We start from the raw sequence: 25,534 nt of genomic DNA on the forward strand, positions 1-25,534 counted from the left end.
CACTCTTTGCTTCAATCCCCCACACCTCACATGTAATAATTGTCACCATTTCTGGAGCCATGGCTCTCTGCCAGCACCTTTTATGAAGACTTCACATGTGCTGGCTCATGACTCTTCACAACAGCCCCATAAGACAGGTCCATTGTTAGCCAATTTTATAGATGAGGAGACTGACTTGAGCTAGCTCAAGGTCACCTGCCTGGTGAGTGGCAGGCACAGTGCAGTGATTTGGACCTGGCCGACTGGCTTCCTAGGCCAAGCTCTTCATCATGACCCTACATGCTGACTGCATCATGGTCCATCTGGCACCTCCTGGCTCCTCATGCTGCAGCCCTGAGCCCAAGGCTCCCTTCTGACTGTCCCAGCCTCCTCCCCAGGGAGAGAGACCTGTAAGTCCATAAATGCTGTGAGGGTGCTCAGTCTGGGCAGGGAGATCCTCGCTGTGGACACCTTTCAGACACTTAGTGGTGGGTACTACAGAAAACGTTAGTTACATGTAGTTGGGGACCTAGGGACAAAACGACTTGCTTAACTGATGAGCAAATCTGAGAAAAAATTAGGAATCAAAATATGATTGTTTTAAATGGTTTTATCAAAGTGGCTAGACTTGCCCTGTTGATTTTGCTCAGCCCTGTTCATTTTGAATAGCCTAACAGATCTGAGTCAAAACGGCCCCAGGCTGAGCTAGTTGCCTAGGGCAGGCCAGGAGGGACATTCTAGGAGCTGGGACTCTGTCTATAGTAAAAAGTCTGCTTATCTGCCCTCACAACAACTTTCAGACACCCTGGAGAAGAATGAAAGAATGATCCCTCATCTAAGAGTCCCCGGAGTCCAGTCAGAGAACTAGCAGATGCCTTCTATCCGGGCCAAGTTTCCCAGATTCTTGTTTTGGCTATAGAGCTAAGATCCAAAACATCTAGCTCCACACAAATAAACTTAGAAAGAGCTGCCAACGGTGACGACTCTGAGGGGAGTGACCATGTGCAGAAAGACAGTCAAGGCTTGCAGAAGTCCTGCCATGACGGCTCCTGCTCAGAGGACATCTCTTAAACCATTTCCTTACGTAGCACACACCAATTCCCCTCTATTCTGCATGGTACATGACACATTTTGGGAAACATGAAATATTAAAGCTGGACTGCGGAGCTCCTCAACCTAATTGTGATGTGATGATTCACGCAGCACAGGGGACTTGCAGCTGCAGAATCTCCCTTTCTGCAGAACTGTTGCCTCCCTGCTGTAGACCAGTGGTTCGCCACTGGGGGCGATTTTACCCCTCAGGGGACATTTGGCAATGTTTGGAGACATACTTGGTTGTCATAGTTGGTGGGGAGAGTGCTGAGGGCTGTTGTAAACATTCTCCAATGCAAAGGACAGCTCTGCACAAGAGAAAATGATCTGGCCCCAAATGTCAGTAATGCTGAGTTAGAAATCCTGGGCTAGAGCCATAGAATAATGAGCAAATAAAGCACTTAATCCTCTGATGATGGCCTGAAAATTGCTCTGATGGATTTTGGACTCGGTGTAATTTAATATTTTCCATAGACAGCATAAAAGCCTTCCTCAGAGCCTCTCCACTCCTTCTATAGCTTCTGCACAGCCAAAAATTAAAAATGTTACTTAATTGTTTAAAAAAAGAAACCAATTTGAGTCAGCAAGCATTTAGTTGTCAGACTTCTACCAACCTAACAAGCATATTGATAAAACACTAACACACGTGTTAGTTGCAAAAGATGCAATATTGATTTATTTAAATGTCATCATTGTGGTGCTTTTCAATCTTCCAACTGTGTAATCCTAAAATAAATAAATATATGTTTCACACACCACACACACACACACAAACACGCACACTATTAGCAAGTGACATTGGATAGACAGGTGTCCTCTCTTTCCTCTACCATTTTCCTGAATGCAAAAAGAAGAAACGTGGTGTAAAGGCAATACTCTGAGAGAACCAAGACAAAGCAGGAGCTTTAAAAATCCACCCCCTGGGTCCTCTAATAATCAAAGATTTACCAGAATATATTTATTTTCAAAAGTGTCTGAATTCTGCCTTACCGCCTATCATACAGGCATGGGCATTTGAAAGAGAGATGGATTTGAATGTTGGGGAATCTGCATGTAGGTGGGTACAATACGGGGTTAGGCTGGGGCACATATTTTCATGGTTCATAAGCAAATTTCCTTGTGGCTCACTCAGATTAAATTCTTTCAAGTCCTTGGCCTGTGAGCTAGTGCTAATTTGCGTGGTATTATTTTTCCACCTGATTTGCAAACCAAGAGAATGATAGCAAATGTTGGCCTCCTTTCCTCCTCAGCATGACCAGTCACCCATGTGGTAGGATAATTTATTGAGATATTAATGTGTTTTTTGTTCTTCCGGAATTTTACCCACCCCTGTTCTCAGAAGATAGCTGGGCCTTTGTGTTCCTTGCCTCAGAGTGTTTTTAGGATCCAGGACCAAGGGGAAGTTTAGACAGGTAGCCAGGCTTCTCTCACTCCTTCCTTGGATTTTAAAAAATGTCTAGGCTTGGCCAGGTACAGTGGCTCATGCCTGTAATCCCAGCACTTTGGGAGGCCGAGGCAGGCGGATCACAAGGTCAAGAGATTGAGACCATCCTGGTGAACATGGTGAAACCCTGTCTCTACTAAAAATACAAAAAAAAAAAAAAAAAAAAATTAGCTGGGCATGGTGGCAGGTGCCTGTAGTCCCAGCTATTCAGGAGGCTGAGGTAGAAGAATTGTTTGAACCCGGGAGGCAGAGGTTGCAATGAGCAGAGATCGCGCCACTGCACTCCAGCCTGGTGACAGAGCGAGACTCTGTTTCAAAAAAAAAAAAAAAAAAAGGTCTAGGCTCAGTGAAGGCATTTGCTAGGCAGGGGGATTTAACAGAGAATGTGAAAGTGCATAAAGAAGCACAGAATTTTGGGGAAGCATGAAGAGACTCCAAGGTTAGGAAAGGAGAGTTGACTGGGGTCTGTGTCTGGCCTGTTTCTTGGAGGTGATCCAATGTGCTGGGGAACAGTGAGGTGTGTGCAGAGAAAGACTCATTTTAGGCACCAGAAACCGAGTCTCAGCCAATAATCCTGTGCTTGAACTTGATGCAGAACCAACAGTGCCACCCACCTGCACGAGACCAGGTGATGGAACATGGACTATGGGTCCTCCTCAAATGTGCTCCCAGACACCCTAAGGACATTGACCCAACGTGAGGGGCTTGGGGTAAGGAGCTCCAGTGATGACTCAGACTAAATTTCTAGCCAACCAAACAGAAAAGAGGGCCTAGAGTCCAAGGTGATTGGACTTTTGAAAAATAAACCAATGCTATGTTACTTTGATTTTTGAGTTTGTAGAGCAAAATCCATCTGAATTCATTTACCTATTGAGTGAGAGTAGGGTAGGTTCTGTTAGAGCAACAACTTAATCCTGAAATCGGAGTGGCTTATCAAAACAAGAGCTTATTTCTCACTCATGCTACTTGTCTCGTGAAGGTCAGTAGGGATTCTGCTCCACACACTGACTCAGGGACCCAGCTTGATGAACACACCAAGATCCCAACAAATGGTCTTCACAGTCATCAGGGCAAGAAAAGAGAGGAACTGGAAGATGAAGTGCTGGCTCTTCAATGCTTTGGCAGGAAGCGACGCAGATCACATCAACTGATAACCCATTGTCCAGGACTAGTCACATGACCCCAACTAACTGCTGGGGGCTGGAACACACGGGAGAACAAGTGGACTTTGGTGAGCAGAAAATGCCTCTGCCACAGCCTCTTGGTACTTATTGAACATAGGATGTGTCTTTTGATTTAATACTATTAATAGTTTGTATTTGCATAAATCTCATTATAAAGGCATTTTAGGTTATTTCCATTTATTGTCTTAGTCTCCTCTCCTCAAGCTCTTAAAGAAACTAAGGTCCACAAAGTGGAAGTAACAACATAATAAGTGGAAAGGAGGAATAAAAGCCAGGGTTGTGACCTGAGCTTTTTCTGCTCTTCCACAGTGGCTGCAGAGAAACGAATGCTTTGTCAAGAATTTAATTTGAATTTCCTTGGAGCCTTCTTAAAGATCATGGTGGTGGTGGTGGGGGGGAGACACAGAACCTAATTAACTGTTTGCTGTTGAGAAAGCAATGACTGTACCAAGATTTTACTGAGATTTTTGCGAAATGGGCTGGTTTCCCGACAAAAACTCATTCCTTTCTCGTTAAAATACAATTGCTTCCTCTTCTGGGAGCTGGTTTTATGCTATGTTGCAATGCACCTCTTGTTTCCACTCCAGCTAACTGTGTCCTTAACCTTATCCTGACCTCATAGAACCACAGCCCTGGCTCAGCACTTAAGTAAAACCTGCCCAGAGAGGGGCATGGGGCTTCTGAGCTGGAGTGGCCCCGAACTGGAGGGGACTTGAATGAGAAGGGTCATATCATGGATTGTCCCAGGGTGGAAACCACCTGGACTTCTGCCCTGGTGAGCAAAAATCAGACTCAAGAGGAACCATTGTCCCAAAATGGGCCTACAGTGTGAATGAGGAAAATAGCTAACTACCTCTTATGTGGCACTCACATGGGGCCAGGCAGTTTTAAGCACTTTGCTCTTTTAACTCATTTCACCCCCACAGAAACTCCTTATAAGGTCAGTATTATTATTATTACCACCATTGTAAACATATGGGAACCAGATATAGGCAGCAAAAATTACACCTCCAAGGTGGCACTGCTAGTACGAGGCAGCGTTGCGATGACACCCGAGTATGACATCTGAATATGTGTAAGATACCACCAATAATGATTTTTCCCCCTGATTAGGAAAACCAAAAAACTTTTGTATAAAAATAAAAAACTATGGTGCATAAGGAGGGATGAGTTGGATAACTTTTAAAACGTCTGATGCTTATTGCCAACTTGCCCTCCAGAAAGAGAAAGCAACCTATACTTCCAGAGCACGGTACTGGGAGTAATTCTGCCTCGATAATCTCTGGGCCCTGATGCAAAGGGGTGTACTGTGACAGCATGGCCCACTAAGCCTCCTGGACACAAATCTCTTCTCAAATTGGTTTCCAGGACTCAGGCTCAGACATGAAATAAAGTTAAACTCAGTGTTGAGTTTCGGCTCTGGAGCTGAAAAGGTATCTCCGAAATGCAGTTTGTCTTTTCTTTTCTTTTCTTTTCTTTTCTTTTCTTTTCTTTTCTTTCTTTCTTTCCTCTCTCTTTCTTTTTTTCTTTTTCTTTTTTTTTTTTTTGACAGAGTCTCACTCTGTTGCCCAGGCTGGAGTTCAGTGGTGTGATCTCTGCTCACTGCAGCCTCTGCCTCCCGGGTTTAAGCGATTGTCTTGCCTCAGCCTCCTGAGTAGCTGGGACTACAGGTGTGCACCACCATGCCCGGCTAATTTTTGTATTTTTAGTAGAGACAGGGTTTCACCATGTTGGCCAGGATGGTCTCGATCTCCTGGCCTCGCGATCTGCCTGCTTTGGCCTCCCAAAGTGCTGGGATTACAGGTGGGAGCCACTGTGCCCAGCCAAAATCCAGTTTCTTGTGTAACATACTCTGTCTGAGCCACTTTCTTCATCTGAAAATGAGGATAAGGACTGTACCTGCTTATGGGGTTGTTGCAGGGAGTAAATGTGTGGTGTGTGAAGTGGTCAGCACTGTGCTTAACATAGAGTAAGTGCCGCACAAGTGTCACCTGCCATCAAAGTGTCACTGACTCACCAGAGGCACGGTTTGAAGGGAAGGTCTCCAGGGAGCAGAGATTAGCCTGTTTAACCAGTTTAATAAATGCTTTAGTAAAAGAAAAAGAGTTGTTCCTAGAATTAGCAGAATTCCTGTCATTTCAAGGAAAGTCATTGAGAAACATGGGCTCAGCAGTTTGCACTGAGAAGGGTATGCGCATGTAGGAGGGGAAGGGGGGCAGAGTTTCCAAAATAAGTAGATTGATTGCGTTCTGTGTTTTCTCCCCATTTGCAAGCATTAGGTAATTGACGTCGAAGTGATGGAGGAGAGATCAATATGTGTGTTTTCTCTCTCGCTAGAAGCAAGAGAGGCAGCTAAGTCAAGTGAGGGCGATGGCTGGGCTGGAAGCACTGGTGCCTTTCCCTGACAACAGGAGGCCACAAAAGCCATTTCATCATCATCATCCACCCAAACATCAAACGTAAATGGATAAGGCTGCATATCGATAAGTATCAAATAACCTGTAAGGAATATTAAAGCATAATCAACTAGCAGTGGTCCTTTATCTGCTTGAGGATCAGTGCTGTAGGAACCCAGGCACCCTGCTCAGTGCGTTCTGTACATGATCTGACTCCATCTTCCCAGCCACCTCTTGGGGTCCAGATTACATCCCACTTTATAGACCAGGAAACTGAGGCTTGGAGGAAATGAGCCTTGGCCCTGCATAGCGCTTATGTGGAAGAGCCAGGATTAATTTTTTTTTTTTTTTTTTTTTTTTTTGAGACAGAGTCTCGCTCTGTAGCCCAGGCTGGATGGAGTGTAGTGGCATGATCTAGGCTCACTGCAACCTCTGTCTCCCAGGTCCTGGTTCAAGCAATTCTCCTACCTTAGCCTCCTGAGTAGCTGGGATTACAGGCACACACCACCAGGCCCAGCTGATTTTGTTTTTGTATTTTTAGTAGAGACAGGGTTTCACCATGTTGGCCAGGCTGGTCTTGAACTCCTGACCTCGTGATCTGCCCACCTCGGCCTCCGAAAGTGCTGAGATTAGTGCCAGGATTTAAACCCAGAGTTGCCTGACTGCCAAGTTTCTCTTAACCATTCATTTACCAAATATTTGTTGAGTGCCTACTATATACAAACAGCATTTTAGATACCTGGGTTACAATGATGAAGACACAAAGAAGCCTCCATCTTTCTATTAGTTTTCTGTTGGGGCCCTAACAAACTACCACAAACTTAGTGGCTTAAATAACAAAAAATTCCTTCTCTCAGTTCTGGAGTCTGAGAGTTTGAAATCAAGGTAGCAATAGGACTGTGCTCCTTCTGGGGACTCTAGGAGAAAGCCCCTTCTTTGCTGTTTCTGTCTTCTGGTGGCTATTGGTGTTCCTCAACCTGTGACCACCTCACTCTACTCTCGGCCTTTGTGGTCACGTTGCCTTCTCCTCTTCTGTCTGTGTCTAATCTCCTTCTGCCTTCCTCATATAAGGACACTTGACATGGAACTTAGGGGTCACTGGATAAGTCAGAAAGATCTCCTCATCTCAAGAGTCTTAATTATATCTGTAAAGACATGTTTTTTTTAACCATATAAGATGATAGTTGGCCGGTTGTGGTGGCTCATGCCTGTAATTGCAGCACTTTGGGAGGCCAAGGCAGGCAGATCATGAGGTCAGGAGATCGAGACACAGTGAAACCCTGTCTCTATTAAAAATAGAAAAAGTTAGCCGGGCGTGGTGGTGGGTGCCTGTAGTCCCAGCTACTCGGGAGGCTGAGGCAGGAGAATGGCATGAACCAGGAGGTGGAGATCGTGCCACTGCACACCAGCCTGGGTGACAGAGTGAGACTCCGTCTCAAAAAAAAGATGATAGTCACAGGTTCTGGGGATTAGAACATGAATATCATTTGGGGAGCCATTATTCGGCCTACCTCAAGGGCCATCCTAGGGAATGCAAAATAGAGCCACCACTCAAACCAATTCAACCCTTGAAGAGTTTAAGATCTGGCCGGGTGTGGTGGCTCACGCCTGTATTCCCAGCACTTTGGGAGGACGAGGCAGGTGGATCACTTGAGGCCAGGAGTTTGAGACTAGCGTGACCAACACGGTGAAACCCTGCCTCTACTAAAAATACAAAAATTAGCCAGGTGTGGTGGCACACGCCTGTAATCCCAGCTACTTGGGAGGCTGAGGCAGGAGAATCACTTGAATCCAGGAGGTGGAGGTTGCAGTGAGCCGAGATGGTGCCACTGTATTCCAGCCTGGGTGGCAGAGTGAGACTCCATCTCAAAAACAAAACAAAACAAAAAAAACCCAAACACAAAAAGCTTAAGATCTAATGAGGCTATACACTAAGCAAATCAATACACAAAAAGGCATTAAGTGGTGTTAAGAGCCCAGCTGAAAATAAAACAGGGCTTGGTAAGGACAACATCTGGGACCCCTGTGGGTCAGCAGGACAGGAAAGTTCTCTCTGAGTGGGCAGTTTTGAAAGTAGACCCAAAGGACAAGAAGCAGCCTGCTGATCATCTTCACATCTTCAGTAGAGCCTGACCATTCTGGTTCATCAGCTTAATTTATGCCTTAATGAGTAAATAATACTTCTGGATGAGTTGGGCATAGCATCTCCTGCCAGGAGAGGGAGGAAGAAGCATTTTCTTATATGCAAATAAAATGGCTTTAATATCATAAACTGCAAGCAGCCTTAACAGACCACTGTCTTCACAATTGCCAAAAAGAGCTGCTGCGGACCAACTGCTATAAATCCTAGCTCATCATATTTGGCTGACTTCCCCTGCCTTTTAATGATTTTATAGCTAATAACAGAACAGAATGTCGTCTCATTCAGTTACCTGGGGTGTACATTTTGCAATGAGTTAAACCCAGAGAGGCCACTGGTGAGTTACGCTGATAAAGTTAGGCATTCAATGGTTGCTTTATTGATGTTTTTTAATACCTAAGGTAGGCGTTTGGTTACAGTCTCTTGGAGTATTTTTCCAGCCAAACATTTTGCAGCCACATTCCATGGCATGTGGCTTTGAGGTATTGATTACCCGCTGGCTCGCCTGTCACAGCAGATTCAAAGGTATTGTCTGAAGTGGAATCTAGGCTGGCCCTTAGACCTGTGGCTTCCCTGTAGACAGAGGTCAGTGGCTTTGAGTTCACTTGCCTATCCTGTTTGACTCCATGACTTCAGAAAGAGCCTTTTGTTCCTACCTCCAAGTTCAGTTAATTGGTAAATCCATTTTTTTTTTTCAAATAACAAACACTATGTTTATTAATTAATATCCCTCTATTCAACCCCTCTGCCTCCCACACTTCCGAGTCTTCATTGTGTATTATTGCACTCTCTTCATCCGTGCAAACACATTCTTCTTTGTTTTTCCACCAATACCATGGCTTTATTTATTTTTTTTTAGGTTTTATGTTAATTTTTCTTTTTTTTAATTATACTTTAAGTTCTAGGGTACATGGGCAAAACGTGCTATTTTTCTGTACTGAATGACAACCCTGAAAAACTGCACTCAAAGTGTTTCTGAAAGTTTTATCCTAAATGCACTGCCACTCAATGTCAGTGAAAAGCCCTGCTAAAAAAATCCAGGTTCATGGAGGGCTGCCCAAAGAATGTGCCTGCTGCCCTTTCCTCTGGAGCCTCAGCAATTTAAATTCTCTCCTGAGATGAGACAAGAAAGCAGGCTTGATCACCACGACCGCGAATGGGTGGGGTGGTGCCTGGGACATGACTTTGGAATTTGCTGTGGGGCACAGTGCTAGCAGAGGGACTCACTGAGAGCCATTGCTGGGTAATTCCCCTATGGATGTGATGGAAAATGCTAGTCCTGACACCATACAGTGTCCTCTCTTGGAGGAGGTGAGGCGAGAAGGACAAGGAAGGTATTCATCTGCCTAGTCACTACCAGGAATTACCAGTGAATTACCTAGTCACTACCAGTGCCCTTCCTGGGTCACTGGCTGCTTTTTACCTTATAGACATGGTTGGTGGCTCCTCCCCACCAAGCAGGGCTGACTCTGTGGTGGGAAGGTTCTCATGGCAAGTGTTCTGAGAAGTTCCTCACTCTTGGCTCCACTGGTCTTGTGTATCCTTCTTTTTCCTTTGGCACATTTTTCTCAACCATTTTATACTGTGATATATCAGAATTATTTTGTGATTTACCTAAAAGATTAACTCTTGGATAAAGATATAGGTATAGATAATCTACTAGATAATCTTTTATCTAAAAGATTAAATTTTTTTTACAAGAGTGAAGATAAATGGTAACTGCATGGCCTTTGTATTTGTCATGGAACATGATTCAAGTGGACTGAATGGTCCCCCAAAAGATAATCCCTGGAACCTGTGAATGTGACTTTATTTGGAAGAAGTCTTCGCAGATTTAACTAAATTAAGGATCTTGAGATCATCTTGAATCATTTAGGTGGACCTGATAGCCAATGACAAGTGTCCTTATAGGAGAAAGACCCACATAGAGGAGGAGAAGACACAGACAGACAAAGACAGAAGAGGAGGAGGCAATGTGATCATGGAGGCAGAGATTGGAGTGATGCAGCCAGAAGCCAGTGAAAGCTGGCAGCCACAAGAACAGATGCTCCTCTCAAGCCTCTGGATGGCATGCTGCCCTTCTGGCACCTTCATTTCAGATTTCTATCCTTTAGAACTGTAAATAATACATTTCTGTTGTTTTAGGCCACCCACAGTGGCTTAAACAGTGACAATTTGTTACAGCAGCCCTAGGGAACAAATATAGTTACCAAATTCCCTTTCAGACCTTGCTCAGGCAATGCTAAGAGATCTGATGGTTCAAGACTTGACTTCCAACTTTCTTTTTTTTTTTCCTTTTGAGACAGAGTCTCATTCTGTCATCCAGGCTGGAATGCAGTGGTGTGATGTCGTTCACTGCAACCTCCGCCTCTCAGATTCAAGCAATTCTCCTGCCTCAGCCTCCCGAGTAGCTGGGACTACAGGTGCCCACTACCATGCCCAGCTATTTTTTATTTTTTATTTTTAGTAGCGATGGGGTTTCTCCATGTTGGCCAGGATGGTCTCAAACTCTTGACACTTCAGGTGATACACCTGCTTTGGCCTCCCAAAGTGCCGGGATTATAGGCATGAGCCACCGCGCCTGACTGACCTCCAATGTTTTGGGAGTGTGACACTTCGGGCATTCACCCTTGGCTGTACAGCTCACAGAGAGTTCTCTGCCACAGGGTCTAGGCTAGTGCAGCAAAGTGTGTAGCAGAAAATCCATCCTTGATGATATATCTAATTTTCTGACAGCAAATTATACCAGAAGATCCAGTCTCAGTTTCTCACCATTACATTAAAGTAACATAATGATTATCATTATAATACCTATGGAGCACAAAATTTTTACCTGTGTTGCTTTGATATCATTAAGTTGCACTGAGGGCATTTTTATCCATTTCAGTGGAGAGTGGAGAGCTCTCCAAGAGGTTCAGCCTCTAGGAGGTGTCACTGCAAGGGCAGCCCCTGTGTTTCCTGCCGAATGTTTTCACCAGAGGCCCTACATGGAATCCCCTGTGGACAACTAAAGCCCAGTTAGTCTGGGGCAATGGGCAAGCTGCTTCATAATAAAACATCAATTGGCTGGATGCCTTTCCATGGAGATTTTCAGGCCAGAGTCTTACGAATTATAAAGACCAATATTTTGCTGTGGTGATCTAATGACATACGATTTAAAAGAGCTTCAAGAAGTGGAAAGGACTCTACATGTTCATGGTGTTAATAATCTTAACAACTATTATCACAAGTGCCCTATAGATAAATGAACAGATAATGGTCTTGGAAATACACATAAAATATAGGCTGTCAGCAGAACTGATGAAGAAAAACAAACCTTCACTTTTGTTTCTACATATTATGTTGGTTAATATGAAAGGAAGTGCTTATGAGTTTACAAAGCAAGCTTTAAAACCTTTGTGAGATGATATTGTATGCTTGATTCATCCAACCACAGCATCTGCAGCCTTGGTAGGAGTAAAACAATTACAGGAGGAATGCCAAGAGAGACAAAGAGCCAGTTTTCAGCTTTTGACGTAAAAAAAAAAGGGGGGGGGGCCCCAGAAGAAGGGGAGCTCAAAGCCCATCCATAAACAAATAGATTAAAAAGATAATAAATGATGAACTAGATATTTTGCTTTAAGGAGAGGATCCAGGCTCCAGACTGTCTGTCTCATCTGGGAGGCAGAGAGGCTGGGGTCACTTCTTTAAGGAAGGGAAGGCCAAGAGGCCTCTTGAGGCTGTAAGAACCATATGGGAGGAAAAAGAAAATTTCAGATATGGCTTTGCCCCTGCCCCAGGGAGCTGAGATGGAGGCAGGCCTAAGCCAGCAGATTGTCCTTGGCCATTCCAGGTGAGTTAGCCTCTGTTTTAGTTTTCTAGGGATGCCATAACAAAATACCACAGACTAGGTGGCTTAAACAACAGAAATGTATTTTCCCACAGTTCTGGAGGCTGGAAGTCCAAGTTCGTGGTGTCAGCAGGGTTGATTTCATTCTGATGCCTCTCTCTTTGGCTAGCAGATGGCTGCCTTCTCTCAGTGTCTTCACATGGTCTTCTGTGTGCATGCGTTCCTTGTATCTCTCTTCTTATGAGGACACCAATCATATTGGATCAAGACCTACCCACAGGACCTCATTTAACCTTAATTATCTCTTAAAAGGCCCTGTCACCAAACACAGTCACATTCTGAGGTGTACTGGAGTTTAGAACTTCAGCATGTGAATTTGAAGGGACACAATTCAGTCTATACCAGCCTTATTAGGTTTTTGAAGGGTTGTATTCAATTTCTTTCACTTTAACATATGGCGCGGGGTCTTACCACTATCAGCTGTCTGCCCATTGCTGGACAACTTACCGGCAGAATGGATTTCCCTTGAGCTTTTGCTCAGTAGAAGAGAACTAAGTTGTGTAGACCACTTTCTCTTCAATGGCCAGGATTCCTGAATCTCCCCAGATAGCCTTTGATTTATGTTGGCCAACATAGTATGGCAGAAATGACATTTAACAGGTTCTGGCCTGTACTTCAAGAGGCTGTGGAGGCTTCTACCCTCTTTTGCAACCCTGTTGCCACTATATGAACAAGTCTGCATTAGCCTCCTGGAGAATGAGAGGTGGAGGCCACGTGGAGCCAAGATCACCATTCCAGCCCAGAACCCAGACATGGGAGGCAGTACAGCCAAGATCAGTGGAACCAATGCAGTAGCTGACTACAGACACCTGAGTAAGTCCAGTAGAGACCAGAAGAACCATTCAGCTGAACCCAGCCCGAAGTGCTGACCTGCAGAATCAGGGGTTAAATAAGTGGCTTTTGTTTTAAGTCACTAAGTATTGGAATAGTTTGTTATACAGCAAAAGCTAACAGTACACAGGGCCTAAAAGATACTCTCTTAGGCTCAAGTGGTAGAAGCATTGTCAAAGTCATGGAAAGGAGTTATCAGAGACCAATACCATGTTCTTACTAGTGATAATAGTTTGGAGTTGGGGGCAAGGGGAGCAGAAGTCTTGGGTTTGGGCACATCAATTTTGGAGAAAGGAAGGAAGTTTACTCTATTTTCAAATATTGCAAATCAGTGGTTTAAAAAAAATTTCTAGAAGTGGAAGCTTCTTTTCAAAAGAAATATTATACAGAAACTTCAATGTATGAAATAGATACAATTTGTAATTTATTGATATAAATCTAACATATGGTCAAATATATAAAATTGTTTAAAAAGTTAATCAATGAAAACAAGAAGGTTAATACGATTATTAATGCAAACATTCAAAATTGGATGTAAGGGGAGACAGGAATAATCTTATTTTAGCACCCAATCAATTTCTATATATTATTTTGGTAGCAGAGTATTGAAAATCCTGATAAACATCTGTAAGTAGTTGCAGCAGGAAACAGCTTTTAACAGCTCACTTTGCAATCTCAGGATACTCCTCAATTAAACAAAGATGAGAGGAGAAGCCATCTGTCAGCACAGTTACTGGAGGCAGGATCATAATGATGCATAACACAATTGGGTGTAGGTTTTCTTAAATTATATAAAAATTACCTTAAAGTATATTTTTTCAAAGTGAAAATTCAATCAATCATTTGCAGAAACTGTGAAGCACCTCCCAGAAGTTCATGAAGCACACTTGGAAAATTGTCTGATATTTCATTAGGGTAGACTTTGAAGAAGAAATTCGGAAGATGTGCAAAGCTTGGAAAACAGAGTTGCAAGGAGGCCTCAGGGGTCACAGACTCCCCCTCTTCCTTTCAAAAGCAGGAACTGAGGCCTGGGGAAGAAAACACTTTTCTCAGGACTTACACACAGGTATCTTTGCTCCCGGTTGAGACCTCTTTTTTCAGGAGAAAGAGACGTGAACCCATGGGAGAAAGAGACATGAACCCGTGGGAGAAAGAGACATGAACCCGTGAAGGAGCTGGGTCCCCATCAGTTTCTTTTTTATGCTCTCACAAAAAGACCAAAGTCGCTTTAAAAGAATGCCCAAATAAAGATTCCTATTTCCTTGGGAGGATTTTAATAGTTGGTATAAAAAGTCTGCACATGTGAATTTATGATTGAATTTGCTTTCTAAAATTCTTAAAACCTTAGAGCAGCAGCCATAGGAGTCAGTGACTGTAGCAGACACAAGTTGAGAAACTTTCTGGTACCATGTTAGTCACTAAAGCCCCTCCACCACCCTGTCAGTCTGCATTTCCATCTTGGTTCGGGGGAACTGCTCTTCCCCACTCTGAGCCACGTGCTTCTAATGACTCCGCCTCCCTGGCATCAGTGATTGGTTGGACGGTGGGCATCAGCCTCCATCTGGGCCAACTGTAGCCCTCTGAAGCCTGGCTGTATTCCCAGACCTGGCCAATGAGCATCTTTGCCCAGGATCTTTCTTTTTGGAAATCAGAGAAACCTTCTCTGTCTAGTCCCAAGGCTTTGGGTACATGGGCCACAGGAAGGGATGAAGATAAGCAGATGAACTATGGAAAGAGGGAATAGAGACAAAGACACAGAGTCCAACGACTCTTTTTTGTTTTGTTTTGTTTTGTTTTGAGAGGGAGTCTCACTCTGTGGCCCAGGCTGGAGTGCAGTGGCGCAATCTCAGCTAACTGCAAGCTCCACCTCCTGGGTTCACGCCATTCTCCTGCCTCAGCCTCCCGCGTAGCTGGGCGCCCGCCGCCACGCCCGGTTAATTTTTTTGTATTTTTAGTAGAGACGGGGTTTCACCGTGTTAGCCAGGATGGTCTCAATCTCATGACCTCGTGATCCGCCCGCCTCGGCCTCCCAAAGTGTTGGGATTACAGGCGTGAGCCACCGCACCCGGCCCCAAGGACTCTTTTTAATGCTGTGAGGGCAGTTCCTTCTGCCCTTACTGAGGTTTGGTTACTGAGTCTAAAACTTCCTTTTCTTCCTACAGTGAGTTTGAATTGGGTTTCTGTCACATGAAACCGCAGAATCCTGATGAATGTGGGGAATACTTAAAAAATATAATGACTTATTTGCTAGTGATAGAGACAGGAGACAGTTAAGGGTCCCTGGCGAAACCCCACCTTCAAGCCTAAAACAGCCTGAAGGCTGAACAACCGGACTGCTGGTCCCACGTGAAGCCCTCCCTTTCCCAGCTGATCCTTTCTTAATCACGCCGACCTGCGCCTGCGCACTGGGAGGATGGGGGTGGAGCCTCGGGAAGCTCACCCCGTTTGCGTGGGGAGGAGCCTGGCCTCTCCTGTTCCTGTGTGGTGACCTGGGATTCAGTCTGTGAGGCGGGAAATTTGCTAGCAGGACTCTCTTGCTCTGCTGAGAGGTATCTTTCCTTTTTCCTTTTTGCCCAGTAAATTCCGTTTTCCTCACCCTTCTATATGTGCGTGAACCTAATCTTTCCTGGTGGTGTGAAAAGAGCCCAGTTTTAGCTGAACTAAGGAGAAAGTTCTGCAACAGTAGGAAAATGAACATATGCACTGGATGCAGATTTTGCATGAAACTTAAGGGAAAAATGGACCTCACCAACTGGACTCAGTGGGATCCAATGACCCCAATTACAAAACTTCTGCAGTGAAACTCTGGTTAACAAGGGGCTGGATTTGATTATGGAATTGAGGTTGGTCAATCTAACTTTTCTCCTATCTGAGTGCTCAGGGCTGCATGGAATGTGAAAATAAGCAGCTACTGGTTGTGCATAATTCTGAGCTATGAGTTAACTATGAATGGGGTTAAAAAAAAGTACGTGAGCCAGCTGTGGAGGCAGATAGACATACTTTCCCTATGGGATTTATGAGTATTCAGCCACTGAAGAAAATCAGAATTATAAAAAAATTCCATTTCAACTGGTGAAACTGAGACCCTGTAAGGACACTTGAATTGGCCAGGAGAGACAATCTGTCCCTCCGTATATATTCCATTTTGGTTGGTATCATCAAAAAGATTTGCCTACAACCTGTGGAGCTCAACCTAGGTGTTGACGATTGAAGGTAAATTTGCAATCTGAGAGCTGCGCTTCACTTGCCAGGGCTGAACAGCGCTGTTTTTCTTCAGTGGACATCTTTCCTATCCCATCAACCTCTCCCAAGCTTTTAAAAATCTCATCTCTTTCCACACCACCTTGTTTTTCATGATCTAGCTTCTCAGTCCATGTACCCTGTGCCAACACTTCTTAAATTTCTTTTTTACTTTCCGTATTTTGCTGAATTTTATTACAGGCTCTTGGCTTCTTAGGAACAGTACTCCTCTACTATGCTGTGTTCCCTGGGGCCTCTTAAATTTATTATCTGGCTTATTGCTAGTGAATTCAATAAAACAGGCTTTTCCCTGGGACTTGACTTTGCCTCTTGCTCAAGCCCGAGTCTACTGGCTGCCCCCAGTGCTTGGTCTCCAAAGCCAGGCTACAGGGATTGAAAGTCAGGGATGCTGCCATCTCCATAGCACTTCAAACTCAGTTCTGTCCTGATTTCACATTTCAACTATAGGATGTTCTGCCAAGTGACAGGGCACAAAAAGAGCTAAGCCTCTTTTCTGTACTGTGGTTTTCATTAAGCGCATATGTGTGTGCCTGCCTATAATAACAGGTAAGAACTTATGTCTAGTAACTTCTGTTCTGCTACAGCTGCAGCTGGTTAGAATGTTATCCCTACTTGGCTTTTGGCCATATGCAAGCCTACTTCAGCAGAATCCGCAGGCTCTCATCAGCCTCTAGCTTAATGAATAATTACAAAAAATACAGGTCAGCACCTGCCAAGGGGGCAGAGCAGGGATAGCTTTGGCTAAATCAAGGTCTCTGTATTTCCCATTTTTCTTTAATGCAAGACTTCTTGGCTGCTCTTCCTCAGAAAGCACAGGAAGCTGAAGAAATTCCCTCTTTTCTTGGCAAATGATGCTTTCTCAACTTTCCTTCATGGCTTTTTTTGACATTGATTTTATTTAGGCTACTGCAATAAGAAGAGCACTCCACATCCAAATTTCAGAATGTCTCAGCAGGGTGGTTTTGCTCTAGACTTCTACAGGGAGGAGTAGACAAGTGGGATGATTTTACAGTTGGAATTGTTTTTGTTCAAGGCTATTTTCAAAGAAGATAACAGGCCATTGACTAACAGCCCCTAAATCCTGGTGTCATCTGTTTCCAATGATTTGTTCCACAGATATTTACTCTGGCTCTGCAACAGCTATATGAGAGCGACCAGGGCAAGCTGGGGGCTTTTCATGCCAAGGGCAAGTGACCATTCCTTCTCACGTGAAGGTCCAGACAGCTTCCATGAAGTTACAGCTGGACATAGTGGAAAATCAAAAAATTATATGGTACATATGGAGAGGATGTATATAGTCAGGGAGGGACCACAGTGGGGAGAGGTATTCAGAAAAGCCTTCCCAAAGGAGGAAAAGCTGGGACATCTGGGCATCAAAGGACATAGGGTGGTGGAGCTGGTGGTTAAGAGCATGGATTCTGAAGCCAGACCCTTTGGGTATAAACCCTGCCTGTGGTTTTCTAGCTGCCTGACTTTGGGCAGGTTATATAACTTTCTTGTTTCCAGTTTCCTCTATAAAATGAAGTAAAGAGCAGTACTGGCCGGGCGCGGTGGCTCACGCCTGTAATCCCAGCACTTTGGGAGGCCGAGGCGGGCGGATCACGAGGTCAGGAGATCGAGACCATGGTGAAACCCCGTCTCTACTAAAAATACAAAAAGTTAGCCGGGCGTGGTGGCGGGCGCCTGTAGTCCCAGCTACTCGGGAGGCTGAGGCAGGAGAATGACGTGAACCCGGGAGGCGGAGCTTGCAGTGAGCCGAGATTGTGCCACTGCACTCCAGCCTGGGCGACAGAGCGAGACTCCGTCTCAAAAAAAAAAAAACAAAACAGTATTGTATTTGTCTTCTATTGCTGTATAACAGAGTACCACAAACCTAGTAACTTAAAACAACACTCATTAATTAGCTCCCAGTTTTGTAGGTCAGATGTCCAGCTTGGTGTGGCTGTATGCTTTGCACAGGGACTTAGCTGAATTTAAGGTGGTGTCTAGGTTGATTTCTCATCTGGAGGTTCTGGGGAAAAAAATCTGCTTCCAAGCTCATTCTTGGTGGTGGCAGAATTCTTTTCCTTGTGGCAGTAGGACTGTAGTCCCTGTTTCCTTGCTGGCTGTCAGCTGGGGCCAATCTTAGCCTAAAGATCGCTCCTATCCCTTGCCACATGGCCCCTCCATCTTCAATCAGCAATGGCTCATCAAATCCTTATTCTGCTTTGAATCTCTCACTTCCTCTCCTGTGATCAGCCCAAGAAAACTCTCTGCTTTAAATCGTTCATGGATTAGGTCACGCTAACCAGATAATCTCCATATCCCAAGGGTAACTGGTACGGGGCCTTAATTACGTCTGTAAAATCCCTTTATAGCAGTACCCATATTAGCAGTGGGCTGAACAACTAGGAGAGGTGTGTATGCCAGAGCTGGAAATCTTGGAAGGCTGTCTTGGAATTCCATCTACCACATGCACCTATTTCTACAGAGGTTATGAGGCTTAAAATAAGTGTATGTAATGTGCCTGGCACATAACAAGCATGTTTTAGGTAGGAGCATTTGCATGCAAAAAATTAGCCACTTGGGTTCTCAGGATTGATGAGAACTTGGTTGTGGTGAAAGAAGAGTGTTGTTGGGAACAATGGAACAGCCTCTGGTTCTCAGCTGAAGGGCTTCATTTTGATCTATTTGGAAGCAGGAAGTGCCTGTCTTTCTTGGATGAATGACACTGATGCTCTCCCTGATTTAGGTTTTTGCTGTGGCAACAGCAGTGAGGACAGGCTTTGGAATGAGGGAGAAAAAACCTGATAATGGCCTTCTGGACCAGCTCTCTCAGAAACCATCTGCTTGAAGCTTTTGATTCTGAGAGGAGTGGAGAGGTTTCCTCCAACTACAAGTTCAGGGATTTGGAAACCACTAAAATAATATCTTTTCCAAAACTAGTCCAGCAAGGCTCTAATTGGGAGAAATGGGAAATGGAAGTCAGGCTCCCCACTCTCTCTGCTAACCACACACGGGCCGTGGTTGAGGTCCATTTCCAAATCACAGGAGGCCACTTCCTGTCTTAGCATCGTTGGCGGGAGAATCCAACAAGGGGCCAAGGCCCTGTTGACTCTGGGAGAGAAGCAAATGGCCACCATCCATGAGTAAGAACCTGGACTTTCATCCAGCCTGCGGGTTGAATTGCCTGCTCACAAGAAATCTAGGTTCAGAGCGTTCTAGGGCAGGCACAAAATAAGCAGGACAGAGATAAAAAGATGGGAGTGAGAATGGAGAGATTGTATTTTTCCTTCCACAGATGCCATGGGGGAGCTGGGGCAGGGAGGAGCTTATCTTCCCCAAGCTCCTAGACGAGGAAATTCTTATTTCTAGCTGAATTCCTTTTCATCTCTCCTGACTTCTTCTCCACCCTTCTCCTCTATCTGCCTTGGCTTCTGGATCTTCTCAAAGCATCCCCCAGAAAAACTTCAGCCAATTTACTCCCTTTGACCAACTGTCATTTTTGAAAAGCTGCCCAGTCTCTTTGCGGTGATTTTCAAAGAGAGACCCAGGACTAGGTTTTCTTTCAGTGACAGCAATTGGTAGGAGGAGGGGTGAAGAAGACAGGAGTTTCTGATGTGGGAAACCACACATACACACACACCCCCCCCCCCAAGAAATGCTGAATCTGTAATTGCAAGACAATATAACCTTCCTGACATCTGAGGAAGATGTCAAGAAAGAAAAGCAAAAACTCACATTTGTGTTATAGCTGCTGGGATTTCTACACTAGGGAGAGCTGACCCTGTTTGACCTTGCCTGTCGAGACCAGAGGGTTACAGAGAGACTGACCAAAGATATGTGGCCAAAAGGCCAATGATATGTGGGCAAAACTGGCCAAGCTGATCAGTTTGACACGTCAAAAGACAGATGTTGTCTGACTTGGGCAGCTTGTGGGCCAGAGAAGAAATCCAAAGCTCAGTATCTAAGAATGCAAAGGCGAGCAACAGTGTGAACCATCACCTGTGCTCCAGGTAAAGCCTGCCCGCCCTGGGTCATCACTTATTCAAGCAAAGGACTAAGAGCAGCACAATTCTAGCTTGTTAGTGTATGGCCTGAAAGTGAAGACTTCATTTCCCTTCTTCCCTGTGCACTTTCCTCGTCACTATTCAAGACAGGTGCCAAATGTGTCATCATGCTTGATGGAGCCTGGCGTTGGCTGGCTGGCTGTGATCAGCAGCTGACCACCTGACAAAAACACTCCCTAATTACATTTTTAACTTGGATTGTGCCACACTTAGTTACATTTTTGGGGGGGAAAGGAAGGGAGGGAAGAACAGTGAGTGAAGGAGGTTTGCAGAAAGCTTCAGGGCCAGATAGCACACAGACAGCCCACCTTAAAAATCAACACGTCTTCCCATTTGTAACTTAACTACATGTCTAAATGTTGACATCCAGTGAACAAATATTAATTAAAAACCCAAGACATTCAAAACTGCACAAATGTCATCTTCCATTGTGTGAAATCAAAAAGGAACATGCGGGTGAGTGGGGAGGTGGGGAGACACACCATAACCTACCTCTTATTGGTAATGAGCTTGAATTGTGGAAGGATACTTTCTGACTTCATACCATTTCTTGTTAGTATGATGGTCAAAATTACAAAAAAAAAAAATCACTCAGACTAATGGTCTCTTGTGGGCAAGTGGCGAAGAACACTGATTTGGCTTATTTTATTCTCTGTACTTCTCCTGGTGTGGTGGACAGTTTGCTGATACAATTATTTTGGATAGGACTTCATGTTAGGTATTGGCATGGAGGCATCCACAATTTTTTTTTTTTTGAGATGGAATCTCACTGTGTTGCCCAGGCTGGAGTAGAGTGGCACGATCTCTGCTCACTGCAACTTCCACCTCCTGGGTTCAAGTGATTCTTCTGCTGCAGCCTCCTGAGTAGCTGGGATTACAGGTGCCCACCACCATGCCCAACTAATTTTTGTATTTTTAATAGAGATGGGATTTCACCATGTTGACCAGTTTTGTCTTGAACGCCTGACCTCAGGTGATCTGCCTGCCTCAGCCTCCCAAAGTGCTGGGATTACCGGTGTGAGCCACTGTGCCTGGCCCACATATGTTTATAAATCACTAGATTTTAAATACTGGCAGGGCTACAAACAAGGAGAGCTTGTCTGTGAAGAGAAAAACAATTAGCAAGATCCTTCATTGTTTCTTCCTCTGCTGTCCATTCTATTTATTTGTCTGCTGCTAGGATCTAGGGGTGTCCTCGACCCTGCACATAATAGCAGGCCCCCTGTCTTCATCAGCACTGCTACATCCTCATATTCGGCAGGGAGCACTCTCATTTAAGGTAATGAGTGACTCCCTTTCACAATAGAACTCTGAGTGTGGCTCAAATTCACCCTGGCTAATGAATCTTCTGTATGTTTTTTTTTTTTTTTTTTCCTGAGGCAAGGTTTCACTGTCACCTAAGCTGGAGTGCAGTGGCACAGTCATGGCTCACTGCAGCCTCAACCTTCTGGGCTCAAGCAATCCTTCTGTCTCAGTCCCTCAAGTGACTAGGACTACAGGTATGTGTCACCACTGGCTATTTTGTTTGTTTGTTTTTTGAGACGACATCTTACTATGTTGCCCAAGCTCATCTTGAACTCCTGGGCTCAAGTGATCCTCCCTCTGCCTCCCAAAATGTTGCCATTACAGGTGTGAGCCACCCTGCCCGGCCTTGTATTTCATTTTTAACCCTGATATAAGTAACAACACATCTGCTTATTAATATGTTCATGTTAACATTTACTATCCAGTTTGGGTGGAAGGAGAGTGTTCTCTGCCTCTGAGGTCCAGTTTTAACATTTATAAGTGCAGCGGGTCCTCCTGTTGTGGCCCACAAACCTTACTTGGGAAAATGTCACATTTGAGCAACCACACAAAACTACTCTGTGATCTCTGAATATAGTAAGGTCACCAGCCCCCACTTGATCTTCTGTTAAATGACCAAGATCATTTCTGGTCAGAAAGTATGTGTGTTTTCGCGAGTTTTTTTTTTTTGTCTTTGTTGACACATAATGGTGTAGAAATCAAGCTTAAAACTGATTGTAGAACAGTTTGGTGAGAAAGATTTTTGCTTTTCTGCCATAATATTCCCCTGGACTTTGCTTCGGGTCCAAAGTAACACCGGGAAGTTTAAGACCACAGAAATGTGACTAAATGAATGCTGATCACATTTACAAAAGCAAGTGACTTTGTCCAAAGTCTCTCATTCTCAGATCCATAGTAGACATATAGATACTTTTTCTAAGGGCAAAATTTCCTGGTTCACTAAGCCAGACTTCCATGTTCTTGACGAAATAAAGATAATATTGAAAATGACAGTGTCTGAGAAGCAATCTCAAACTGCCTTTTATTACTGCACACAGTTAACGTGGAATTGAGAATCACTTTCTTTCTAACATAAAATCGTGAGCCGTAGAGTTACTACTGAAATTCACCACAGTGATTCAGCCAACAACTCAACTTATTCCTTTGCAAAAATTTCTGAAGGTTTTTTTTTCTCCCTTCAATCTCAGCATTACAAAATAATGAGCAAACAGTTAAATTGGCCCAGCTCTGAGTTTCAAGAGAGATTTATGGTCTGCTTATCCTCTGGAGGGACTATAAAACCACCGATGACATCTTACTTTGAAATCTCTTGTATTAAGTAAAGAGATGGGTGTGGTGCGATAGTGAACTCTGCATGTGAGTGGTATTTAGACAAGTTCTGTACTTCAAAACAGAGTCCTTAACTCATACGAAGGCTTCCTGCCACTAGCTAGGGATCTCAGTAATGAGCGTGCTGCCTTCCCTAACACCCCCATCCTTTTCCAGAAAGATTCTTAATTTTATCCTAAATATATTTGATATTTTTTCCTCTGTATTTTGCTTTGGGTTTAAAAAATTCCCTGAAAGATTTTTTTCTCGTCTGTGGAAGCATCAAGCCGCAGATCCAAGTCAGTCCAAATCACCAGGATCATACAAGATGATAAAAGTGCCTTCAAGTTCTAATACTTGCTGGAGGGGCCCAAGCCGCGTTTTAAATGTGAACAATGGGGTGGCTGCGGCAGAGAACTGACCATTTACTTCCTGCCTCAGATGACCCCCTTGTGATCTCTGAAACTGGGCAGAGGAATAAGGAAAGGGAAAGAACTGGGTTTTGGGGAGAAACATGCTTTCTGGAAGGCGCCCAGGTTTACCCAAAGAGCACAGTTAAGTGCTGAATTCCAACTAGCTCTGGAGTCACCCTGTTTGGGGCCTCATTCTGGAAACCCGAAGTCCAGCGGCAGCTTTCCTCCACATCAGGACAGAGAGTGGGGTTTGGGAGCGGACGAGGGAGCGGGAGTGGACGAGGGAGCAGGAGTGGGGCTCAACGACGACCCAGGCGCTCAAGGGGAGGGGCTGAGAGCGTTTCTTCGCTGCGCGGCTGCAATAGAAACTTTTTCCTCGTACTATCTGACTCCGGGACTGGACTGTGAGGTCTGCAACAGCTGGTGGGGTTCGGGTGGGGAACACACTCTAAGCCCAGCGCCAGGGCTGGAGCCGTGGGTGGAGCCGCTGCAGCCCTGGGCCGGGGGCGTCAGGAAACTCGAGACTGGGGCGCGGGGAGGCCCCGGCCAGAGCGCCCGCTCTCCCGCGTCCCGGGCGGGGTCCTCACCTGTTCCAGCGGGCCACCTTCCTCCGGTAATACCGCAGCGCCTCCTGGCTGGCCAGGAGCGAGTCCTCGGCTCCCAGGAGAGGCGGCTCCTCCGGGACGTTGTACAGCGGGTGGGCGAAGAGGGCCTGCAACTTGGAGCTCGACCCGCTGCGGCTGCCGCCAGCCGGTTCAGTCCGGGGCTCGGTTCGGGAAAAGTTGTGCACGATCGTGCCGGGGTCCGAGGCAGCTGCGGCCGAGTCCGGCGCCGGGGAGGAGGCGCGGCCGGCGCACGGGCACCCCCGCGGGCGCTCCCGAGGCCGCAGCTGGCGCTGTACTTGGGGCCAGAGGTGGAAGTAGAGGTCGGCGGAGAGCAGCGCGCCCAGCAGCAGCAGAGTCAGTAGGCGGTCCCGGCGCAGCCCCGGCATGGCCCAGCCGGGGCGCGGAGCGGCGGGGCGTGCTGGCCAAGGGGGACGCCGGGGGCAGGCCGGCTGTCTCCGGGGTCCTGGGAGGGGTCGCGGGGTGCGGGCAGAAGAGGTGCCTGGAGTCCCGCGGGTGGGCCGGGGTCAATGAGACCGGAATGCTCCCTGCGCGGGCTAGTCCCCCGTGGAGGGGTGTCGCTCCTCAACTTGGGGACCAGGTGCACGGAGCGCCGGGCCTCTCGGAGTCAGCGGGCGTCGCTTCTCCGCGCCGAGTGAGCCGAGGGAATGGGGTTCCCGGGGTGCCCGCTTCTTGCACCTTTTCTCCCGTGCGCCCGCCCGCCCGGGCGCTCGCGGCAGGTGAAGGGCCCCGGGGCGCCGGCGCCGGCTGCCACCGCGGGCGGACGGGCGACGGGGCGGTGGGCGACCGCGAAGAGCAGCGTTTAGGGCGGACGGAGGCCGCCGGCTGCGGAGCCCGGGGCGTCTCTCCTGAGGATGCTGTCGCTCGGCGGCGGCTGCTACTGCTCCCGCGACTCCTCCTGCGGGCGGCGGAGACGCCAGTGCCGGCGGCTGGCACGGGCGGCGCGAGTGGGGAGTTGGCGAAGCAGGAGCGGCTCCGGGGAGCTTGTCTGTGCGCCTGGACTCCTAGAGGCAGAGGTAGCGCGGGGCCTCCCCGAGCCTGGCCTGGCGCCGGCACCCCCACCCACTCTCCGCTGGCACCTGCCTCTGGCGCAGCTGACGGCCAACTCCTGATCCGAGGCCGGCGCTGCCCTTGCACCTTGTCACCCACCCACTGCCTGCGCCCTCCCCCTTGCTCGGGCCTCCCACTTTCCCTGCCCAGGTCTCAATCCAGTCACTTTAAGGGACTCACGCGAGGGGTCCGAAGCCTCTTTTTACCATTTCTATTATTTTTAGGAAAAAAAAAAAAAACCACCACAAGCCCCCTAAAACCCTTTTTTTCCTGTAAGCTTTGCCAAATGAGTGTGTGTGTGTGTGGGGGGGGGGGTGGGGGGAGGCGGGGGTGGCAGTGTTGGTATCTGTTCTTTCTTTGTGTTCCCTTCCACCTCCGCCCCCCTGCAGAGCGCAGGGCACATCAAGATTCATAACAACTACCTACCACATGCCTGGCACATAGTAGGTGCTCAGGAAACACGCTCTTGGTGAAGGAAAGAGCTTGACCTTTAAAAGTAAGGTATCAGTTTTACCTAGAATCTTGCTGATTTCCTGTTTGGAAGGAGTTTGATTCCAACTCTGCCTGTAC

The 25,534-nt window shown here is 46.2% G+C and overlaps 1 protein-coding gene across 1 annotated transcript in view; it reads right to left on the reverse strand.

Moving 5' to 3' along the window:
• FAM20A (FAM20A golgi associated secretory pathway pseudokinase) overlaps nt 1-25,029 on the reverse strand; it is a 64,012-nt gene extending 38,983 nt beyond the window's left edge. Inside the window, exon 1 of the mRNA XM_003808935.6 lies at nt 23,879-25,029. Coding sequence (XP_003808983.4) covers nt 23,879-24,282 — 404 coding nt within the window. The 5' untranslated portion in view covers nt 24,283-25,029. The remainder of the gene's footprint in view (nt 1-23,878) is intronic.
• Nucleotides 25,030-25,534: the final 505 nt, after the last annotated feature.

This window comes from Pan paniscus, chromosome 19 (assembly GCF_029289425.2).
Source record: "Pan paniscus chromosome 19, NHGRI_mPanPan1-v2.0_pri, whole genome shotgun sequence".
NCBI classification, from domain to species: domain Eukaryota; kingdom Metazoa; phylum Chordata; class Mammalia; order Primates; family Hominidae; genus Pan; species Pan paniscus.